This window comes from Gavialis gangeticus, unplaced genomic scaffold (assembly GCF_001723915.1).
Source record: "Gavialis gangeticus isolate Ggan-Ray unplaced genomic scaffold, GavGan_comp1, whole genome shotgun sequence".
Taxonomy (NCBI): Eukaryota; Metazoa; Chordata; order Crocodylia; family Gavialidae; genus Gavialis; species Gavialis gangeticus.
The window spans coordinates 2,871,747-2,882,232 of record NW_017729027.1 but is presented as its reverse complement, the minus strand read 5'-3'; the positions used below and the strand labels follow the sequence as shown (position 1 = coordinate 2,882,232).

Sequence of the window (10,486 nt, the reverse complement as noted above, 5' to 3'; positions counted from 1 at the left end):
CACCCACACAGTCCCTGCCACTCCCACAGTCCCCCACCCCCACATCCCTGCTTATCTGGGACAGAGCCTAGGTCTATCCACCACTGCATGTGCCTTGCGCCGCTTTTTCCCAGTGTGGGATTTAGGATTTCATTGATACTAGGATTTCCTGGTATCAAAATGAGTCCGTGCGGAACATTTTTTCATTCCTAGTGTACCTACTGTGGCATCTCAAACTGCTTTGAAGCACAGCAACAGGCACGTGCTCACTCATCTGGAGGTGGCCATATAGTAGATTGATGGGCAATACAAGAATAGTGTTGTCATTCATCAAATGTTAAATATCCGATTCCTATAAAAACAGCATGCACATTGAGATTAATACAGGCTAATTCTAGAGTCACAAAATAGGTACACTCACCACTCCCCGGCACAGCTGCTTATACGTGTATTGGGGGCAAGAAAATAGCATCAGTGCATTTTAGTTTCCTCATTTTTCTGTAGATTTCCTTCTCAGTGATAGTAAGAGAAGTTAACAGGAAAATTAGTTAGCCTGGCAGGAACTATAAATCAAAATGATTTTTTACATGGAGACTTTTTTCAGACGGCAGGCCTCCCATTCTTATTAGCAGTGGTGACATTTCTGTTCACCAAAACCACTGCAAGCCAAACCTATAAACAAAAGCCGGTACTACATACTTTAAAAACCCCTTTAAACTGCTTGGTGTCAACTGAAAGTATTGACGTTCTTTAAATAATGAATGAAAAGTCTGCTGAGATGCTGGTCTAACACCAGACACAAACCAAAGTGCTTTTGTGAGCAAAGCTTGTCCTGCCTAGTAACAGTTGCTAGGTAGGAGATTGTTTTAAGACAGCAAAAGGTCAGATAATGAAGCTTTTCTCATCATCTGTCTGCATCATGGGATTGAGCTCCTCAGCATTTGTGTTCCTAACCTGCAGGCGAATCTTTTAGATACCCTAAAAAATAATGGTGGATGATTCTATGTTTTTACTGACCAGCACATTTTCTGTGGAAGAAGTAAACCTTCTTTTACTGGCAAGAATGAGGCCTGATTTTATTTCAACTAGAATATAATTCTGACATTTGAGTAACTTCCTTAATTAGATAAAACTACTTGAATACAGCCATGATTAGGAATCCAGATTTAAACTCTTTTGTTTGCTGTGCCGTTTGTTCAAAAATTATACCACCACCTCCTAGTCCTGCCACCTTTGAACGGATTCGGGAATATAAGCCTTACAAAACACGGTTTTATACGCACCGGGATATATTGGGTAAGTTTGTTTCCAAATTGTTCATTTGTAATTCTAGAACCAGGAATATGCAAATTGTAGCTCTCTACACCTACTCTCAACATTCACAAGACATTTACAGCTTAAGTCTGATGGCCTTTCTTGTTGCTCAGAGAAAAATATACTTATGAATACATATACAGGCAGTCCTCAGACTTATGACACAAATGGTTCCTGAAAACCGCGTCTTAAGTCATAACGTTGTAACTCGAAACCAATTTTCTCATAAGAAACAATGTTATTATGGGGGATTGGTTCCTGAGCGAAGGCCCCATACCCTATTTTCACTAGAAATACCCCAGAATTTTGTGCTCGATCAATTATAGATGAGTAATATCGCTACATTAATGTATTTATATTGTAAATAGTAATCATCTTGATTTGGAAGGACTTCTTTGAGGTGACTTTGCTGGACTCTTCGAAAGGCTCTTGGTTGGACTTTTTGAAGCGTTCTTGGCTGGAGTCTTCTCAGGAGCCTTGACTGCAGGTTTTTCTGGAGTCTTGTCTGCTTTCTTAAAGAAAATGTCCAAGGAAGTTTGAACAGATGTTCGCTGGTGTGGCTTGGCATCAGATCAAGCATTGTAAAGTCTAAACTGATGTCAGAAAGTTGAAAGGGTGTCAATTTATAAACATTGTAACCGTGAAACGTTGTAACTTGAAGCATTGTAAGTCGAGGGCTGCCTGTAAATACGCTACAACAAATAACTATTTTTCTCAAGTAAACAGCAGTAACTGAAGGTGTTTAAGATCTGCCCACTATAAAGAACAAGAGAAAGCTACCTTTGAACATATGTGAAAATTGTTGGTAAGGCTCAAGTGGATGGAGAAGAATCATATTTGGATCATACTGTCCTTTCACCTTGCAGAGGGATCCACTCAGGATCCTTTATACCTACACAAATCTTAGTGGAGTCTGCTTTTAAATCTTTGTTCTGTATCTGGACACCTTAATACCTTGATAGCTTGAGAGAAAAATAATAACTGTGTTAGAGACTACCTCATGATGACTATGGACACCGTGGTCACAATGATGTCGAGTATAACTGTTTTCAATTAATATTTAAACAAAGTTACAAGCTTTGCTATGGAAAGTTCATAAGCAAGATTCTGCCAGAATAACTCAAGATAGTACTGTACTCCCACATAAGTCTCTCTCTAAATTTCTAATTAAATTATCCATAATACTTCAATAATCATTTAAAAATTGGAAGAAAATATATGTTAATTTGTTAGTATTAATAGCAAGAGTTAGAAATATACCAATAAATTAAGCTGGTATATGCCCTATTGTTGTAAATATCCTGAATAGTGATTTTATATATCATAGGAGTTATGCTTCCTATATTTAATCATGACTTACAAAAAGTAATTGCATAAAGCTTGGTGTACTTATTTTTTAAACTAATACGAAGACTTATTTCAAGTATCAAGTATGTGTTCAGTGCTCTACAGAAGCTGTGGGTGATACAGACATTAAGACATTTTAAGGAGTGTCTTAAAATACTCTGTTTTGAAGTATTTTCCTCTCCTTTTCTTTTTAAATTAATCTATTACTGAATTTATTCACTCTTTTAATTTTCTTTATTTTCCTGATGTAAATTAATTCTCTCTCAGAAAAAATTTTAGGAATAGATCCATAAAAGATTTGAGACCACATTTATTTGACTGAGGTGGGGAAAATGTCTAAATTTGTAACCTCCTGATACTGTCACAGTGTGCGCCTAAGGTATCTCACCATGGCTCCAGAGGTGTGAGCTCAAGCTCTGCTCTGGATTTGTATCTGGTTGCCCCAGTCAATGCAATGGTAAATGAATACCTGCTTGTTTGGGCTGGGAAATGAAAGTAGCTTCATGTGATAATTCCTTTTCTTCTATTTTCATTAAGATCTAATGATCTTTCAGTTGTTGAAGCACTTGCCTAGGAAGTGAGAGACCTGGATTCAGGGCTACTTTCAGTTTGAGAGGTTTCACATGCTGTCACCTCCAGGAGAGTCTCCTAACCACTGCATTTTTTACCTGTCCAGAACATGGGTGGTGATGTTTTGGAGTTGTAGATATATTTATCCTGTTCAGTGTAAAATGCATAAGCAGTCATGGGAACAAGAACCAGATCTCAGATTCCTCCCTTCTGGATGAGTGCCATAGCCAGTGGGCTATAGACTCATGGTCCTCTTTCTAGCCCAATTAATCTGGGATTATTTTCTGAACAGCTGCACAGCTTCAGTTCTGCTTAAGTGTTGCTGTAGGCATTGAAGTCCTTTACTGGATCAAGACCTAAGCCCTTGAGTTTAAAGCACTGCATATACCATGGCACTTATAGCACTATGTATAATTACATGTATGTGATAATAAGTGAACTGAGGATTCATGTTTGTGTACCATTTCTATTTGAACAGTGAATAAAGCAAAGGGTCAGAAACAGTTTACACTTTTCTTTATACATGTAGCATGTTGTTCATGATCCATTTCTGTCATGCACATAGAAATTGGAGCAGAGCTTCAGCAACAACAACATGAAAAAAAGGAGTTAGAAATACAAGAACGGCTTGAAAAACTGAAGAAGGACCTCCGGCTCGCGGTAAATAAAGTTATACCACTATCAGTCCAGGTTGATGAGTCCTTTCAAGTCTTTTGAATGTTTATCATAATGTGGTTATTATGGATGAAGTCCTTTGAGCTCAAATCACATAGTCTTGATTGAATCATTTCATTTTTGGAGTTTGTGTGTTTTAACCAACTCCAAATGCCTATTTATATAATTGGCAATAATGGATGTTTATACACATGATCTGGGAGTGGGGGAGGGAGGTGAACTTCAATTAGAGCAGCTCTGAGAGTCACTCTAATTAAAGTGCCTGAAGTATCTTGTGCATCAGCAACCCTGCACTTAAAGATGGCGGTACGGTCGCTTTAACTAAAGCTCGTTCAATGAGTCTTTTAGACGCTGGAGTCTTTTGGAAAGCAGTAATTAGCACGCTCCAGGAGACTCAATTAACTGAGCCTGCTCCAATGCAGCGTGCTCCAAAGCAGTGTTATTACAGCACATTGGAGCAGCCTTGCTGTTTGTGTATAGGCACCCAATAAGTCCATAACGGGTGTCAAACTCATCTGGCTCCACAGGCCAGAGGAAGGTCCCTGACAGTCATCTGGCCTGACAGTCAGGGCCAGATGGGGACCAACCCCACCATGTTGCATGCCACATCTATGGCACCAGGTTCAGCTGGAATGATACATACAGTATGTGCCAGCCTCACTCCAGGGCTTGCCTTACATGTGGTGTGGGCTGGACCCGGAGCTGCAAACAGCATAGGGGCTGAGCCAGAGCATGGGCTGCAATGTAGTGCTGTACCAGACTGGCCCTGTGCTGGCTCCAGTGCCAGTCCAGATGGGGTCCCAGGTCACCCATGCACAGTGGAGCCCATGTGCAGGGCTGTGGCGAGTTGCTGTATGCAGCCAATGCCCTGGATGGATCCCGTGTGCTGCATGCAGCGCTGGGTCAGCCCATGTGCCACATGCAGAGCGTGGGCTGGGACTGGCATCTGCCTCATATAGCTTGGAGGGTCAGTCCAGAAACCTGCAGGCCTGATTGTACGGCTCCACTGAGTGGATCTGACCCATGGGCCATATGTTTGACATCCCTAGTCTAAAATTGTTGCTGCACAAATAGCAAGTCCTGCCCCAAACAGTCAAAAGCAAAACTCCCACTAATTCCACTGCAGCTAAGAGTAAGCTGTGCATTCATAAACTGCTTTTTGTGCATGCTCAACAAGGCACATTTCTAAAAATATTCCAACACTTGTATGTTAACATTATGAAGAGTAAGTTTATATCTGCTTAAATACTTGTATCTGAAATGCACTGTGGCCACAGTATCAGCATTTGCCAGCTTTTGTCCACGCTGTACTATGTGAGATACTGGGAGTGCCCTATAACTTAAAATACATCATGGCTGTATTATCTTAACTCCACTATATGGGTAGTAGTGTTAACAAATAACATTTTGACAGTGATCACTGTATGTCAGTTTTTGAAAGAACAATGACTAATTTTGTCCAATGGGACAAACTCACAAGGCATTTCATCATCTTTATTTCAAATTATTGCACTCTATTTTTTAAATGGAAAACAATAGAGTTATTGATGATAACTGGTCCTTGTCCTTTAGCTAACTGTTTGAATTATGACCTTTCTTAAAGGCTGAGATACAAAAAGAAGATGCACTGGAAAAAGCCCTTGAGGGAGCAGCAGATGAACACAATGAATTTGTAGAATACCTTAAAAAAAGGCACGAACAGGAATTAAAGGTTGGGAGTCATTACTTTTGTTTTTAATATACCAAATATTTTACTGTAGAAATGTACAAGTGTGTAACTGATTTATTTTATTAACTATATATATACAGGGTGTCTAGTATATGGGCAAATGGTCAAATTAAAGTGAGTTACTAGCCAGGACACAGAGGACTTACTATGGTTTAACTTTTATTTACCATGGGGTAAACATGACCAGGCAGTTAGTGCACGTCAGTTATTACAGAGTAAGTCCCCAGCATCCTGTTAACATACTTTGACCATCTGCCGATGCCCTTACTGCATGTTAAAAAAAAAGGATTTATGTTTCTGTATGCCCTTCTTCTCAGTTCAGCTGGGGTCTGACATCTGCTGTTGGGTGAGAGAATTTGCCTTGGACTATTGGGTTTAGACTTGTACTAAATTATTTGGTTCTGCCTGGACACATACTTGGGCTTTTTTGGTGGGGAGGAGGACCAGGTGGGATTTTTGGGTAGTGTTTTGTACTTTTCTTTTTATTGTATGAAATCTGGTTGCTTTCTAACAGATGTGCAGTAGGGCACCAGTTTAGAAAACCACTTTAAAATCATATGATTAAATCATTTTTGCAGTCAGCACAACAGTTAAACATGGGCTCAGTTTTAAGTACAGTTTTACATTCTATTGTCATGGAAGCTCAGGTGTTTAACTTGTTTGTTGAGCTGGGGCCTAAGTGAGTTAAAAGAGGAAACATCTGAAAGTATGTTACTATACAAACATTTATAAATTGAACAGGAAAACTGCAATATTTTATTGTATAGAAACTCGATTTCATTTATGCGTGTCGCTATTGACCCAAGTTCCAAAGACAAATATTAATATAAAGGGAAACAACTACAAACAGTGATTAAGTTTCTACAACATCCTGTTCTATATTCTATAAGTATATTCTGTGTATTCTATTTGTTTTATATATTGATGCTATTAGTCCTTAAACTATTGTCAGCACTGTAGTACCTGCACACCTCCAGCTAACATATTAAGCAGCATTACTCTCACACACACACTGCTATATACCTATATACAGAAGGTCAAAGAAATCATCCTGGTATTTGGAATAGAAAGTGGTGAGATTTACAACAGCCCTCAGTTCCTCTGGGAATTTATTCTGTAGTCCTGGGCTGTGCTCCAAGATGTCTCTTGCTTTTGCAAAATCTCAGAATTCCTAATATTTGACAATTCATTCATTTGCCATCAGTTTAAGTATTTTTGATAGACCTTAATGTACAAGACAAGATGAGCTGTTTTATACAATGAGTTATGGCTGTTTTCTTTCAGTGATTTATTGAAATGCTGTTTTCCCTCTGAGCTTTATAGGTGTGGGGGCTTAATGAGAGATTAAAAAATACTTTGTTGCCCACTATTTAAAACTACTTTTAAGGAAACAGAGTTGCAAACAAGAAAAGTTATGAAGCAGTATCTGGAAGATGAATTGAAGAGGGAATCTGAAGCTGCAGAACAGCGCATGGCTCACAAACTTCAACGCGTCCAGATGGAATGTGCTCTGGAAAAGATGCAAGCTGTAGCTGAAGCCAGAAGACAGGAAAGGGAGTCTGCACTGAAAGAAATGGCCAAACAGCAAAAGTATTCTTGACATTTTCTATAGTTCAGCAGTTTGTTCATTTTTATAAAGATAAACAAAAATGTATGCCTCAAGTTACTAAAACACTCTGTGTAGGGTTTTCTATGGTGTCCATTGTCAAAACAACTAAACACTAATATTCTAATAGCACATTCTATCTCTAGAATGGACACAAAGCATACAGATGGATATATAACTAAGGACAATGATGTGAAGACATACATGTTTCTCAGGCACCAAGGACAGAATGATATTTCACCTAGTGGACAATCAGGCCGCATCCAGACGAACGTGGCCATTTGTTTCCCCAGGGACAAGCAGCAGCAGCATACCTTGTATCACTGCTACTTGTCCAAGGGGAATGCCTATGCCATGCACACTCTGGAGCATGGCAGGTTACCCCAGGTGGGATAGAGGAGGCTGGGGCCAGCAACTGTGCTGACCCCAGCAGCCTTACCTAAGGTACTGGGAGCCTCAGGGAGCTGCAACACTCCTGCAGCTGGGAGCCTGATCAGCAGCCGGAGCGTGGCTCTGGCTGGACAGGCTCTGGTTTTGGGCAGCACACACTGCTGCCACATGTGCCACCCCACTTTTTTTGGTGTGGATTTTTTGACCCTGGGAGATCACTGTTTTTTGGAGTGGGATCTTCTGGGGTCAACCCGCCACCCCCCGCCCATACTACAAGGTATCAGTGTGAGGCATGCCTGCATGTGCAGTGTGTGGTGCCACAGACGGGTCTGCTGCACTACATACCGCACGTCCATGCCTGCCTGGATGCAGCCCCAAAGTTCAGCTTGCAATCAATTCTGAGTTACCTGACTAAAGTGTAGAAGCAATTCTGTTACCCACTCTGGGACTATAAATGGCCATTTAGAATTTTAGTCTTACTATTGTCTTGCTGATTTCATGTAAATTCACTTAATTTAGAAGTACAACAGTATTTTGCTTCTAATTGCCAGTACCACAAACTTATTGTAGGGTCTGAAAGTTAAGGGGTTTTCTCGTGGTACACAGATCACCACTAGAAATTAATTTTACAAGCCAGCTCAGCCCTCAGTTACATTTGTGCAAAACCCATTTTCTTCATTTGAATTAAATGGAATTTGACAGGTGAAAGTGAGGGCAAATTCTGCCTTTACTTAATTAAGCTAATATTGACTCATCATAATATCGTGTTCCTTCTCCAATGATATGAGAATAGTAAAATTTACTTTTGTCACCAAAACCAACAGAAATAACTCTGACAGTTCAGAGCACAGATCTGTTATGACAGAATGTTCCCTTCTCAACAGGTTTTCCAAATAGAGCCACATTTTGTTATGCTATATTATTTAAAATTTTCATTTTCACTATGAAAACAAGGCCCCATCCCGTAGAACTTTCTTATGCAGATAGCACCTCCACACCAATGTAGCTACCCTCTTCTGATTCTCCTGAGCAAAATGCCTATGTAGCCTACTGAATATTAAAAGTTCTCCATAAAGTAGAACAGGCAATAGACACAAAAATGTTGTCTGCTGTACAAAGGAGAATATTTCCCCCTTAAAGACTTTTTGATTCTGCTTATTCCTATCATTCTTCTACTTTGTGTTATAATTTTACTTGTATTTGTAGTTGCATAAGACACATTAGCATTGCACAGTGCTAAAGTACTTATTTTTCTTTAACAATCTTCAATAATATATCTTTTTTTATAGAAAGCACATGGAGCAGCTCCATGAAGCTAAGATATTGGCTAAAGAAGTGTATCAGAAGAAGTTTGATCAATTAACAAAAGAAAAACAGTATGAAATGAATATTGCTTTGGACATATCACAAAAGGAGAATCAGGAGAACACTGAAAAGCAGCTCAGAGAAGCAAAAGCAGAACATCAGCTTAAACTAGAAGAAACAATGCTCGAACAGAAAGAAACAGAAGCTCAAATACAGACTCTGAACCAACAACTAGAAAACATGACAGTTTGGAAAAACAGCCTGGAAGCTGAAATAGCAGACACAAGACAAGCTTTTCAGAAATATATTGATGTTACGTTTCCTCAGTTGTCTCCAGGACAAGCAGATTTTATCCTGCCATTCCGAAAGACAACTGATTACACTGATCAAGAAAAGGGAGCTAAGCCTTGTGACGAAGAATCTAAGGCCTCTCATAAGATGGGTGTAAGATTTACTGTAACGACAGGGCAGTATCACAAGTAGGGAATGATGAAGAATAAAGACATTTCTGTGCACTGCATGATAACTGTGTGGTTGTAGGAAAAGCCAAAAAGAAAAGTAAGCATTGCTATTATTGAATGACTAATGGATGAGCCAAACTCAGGAATGATTCATGAATAGTCATTCCCACAAATAATATAGCTAAGATTGCACCTTAACTTATAATCACTTATTTTTACTTATGTATACATTCACAAAAATTGTTCTTTTTAAGCTTTAAATGTCATACTGTTCATTTCATACTTTTAAGTGGTAAGAAAATCTATTCAGCTACTTTTTGTGATCAAGAAAAGTTTAATTTTACTCAGATGAGTGCAGACACACTTTAAGAAGTGCAAGAGAATAAAAACAAGTGCATCTTGGGCATGGATTGCTGAAGGGACAAGTGCTTGCATTTCTCAGTCATGTGCTCTTCTGCCTGAAAATGTGCAGAATTCTCCTGAAGTGGAGCTCCACTGAGCTGTTGCTTGCTGGCATTTCTGGGTTTGGGTCCAGAGCTGTTGTGTTTTGTTGTACTCTCTCTAGAGTCTGAGGGTGTCCAGCTGAAAGCTGGTACTTCTCAAAGCAGCTTTATCATCCTCAGATGTTTCCACTACAAAGCCAGGTGGCAGTCAGTCAAAGAGAGACTGCTTCAGGCCACTAAAACGTATGGACTGGAGAAGTGGTGGTAAGGTCAGTTAGGTGCTTCATAGATCACCTACACACATTTATAGATCTTGGGAAATCTCTAGATTTGATAGCTCACACACAACTGGTGGCCCACAGGCCACATGTGACCTACAAGGAGTTAAGTTGCAACCCCTGGGCTCCTGCTTGGCCACTGCTCCCCCCATGGTTCTGGCTCCAGCAGCAGCTGAAGTCTCTGGGCTCCTACTCCCTCCTCTGGCTGCCATTTCCTGCTTCCACCCCAGGGAGTGGGGCAGTTTGGTATGCTGTGCAGTGAGTTGAGGGTGAGTCCGGGGCTGCATAAAGAGGTTGAAAATCAGGGCCACACTGGAGGCCAAGATCATGCCCCCACAGTGCAGCACTTGTGGGGACACCAAGTGCAGTGGTGAGAAGGTGCCCAGTGC

General features: G+C 40.1%; 1 protein-coding gene across 1 annotated transcript; it reads left to right on the top strand.

The window, feature by feature from the left end:
* The first annotated feature begins 177 nt into the window (after nt 1-177).
* CUNH6orf163 (chromosome unknown C6orf163 homolog) lies at nt 178-9,420 on the top strand. The gene is made up of 5 exons (XM_019520375.1): nt 178-1,275; nt 3,776-3,870; nt 5,489-5,596; nt 7,002-7,204; nt 8,900-9,420. The coding sequence occupies exons 1-5, from the start codon at nt 1,128-1,130 to the stop codon at nt 9,396-9,398; spliced, it is 1,053 nt and encodes a 350-aa protein (XP_019375920.1). The 5' UTR covers nt 178-1,127; the 3' UTR covers nt 9,399-9,420.
* The last annotated feature ends 1,066 nt before the right edge of the window (nt 9,421-10,486 follow it).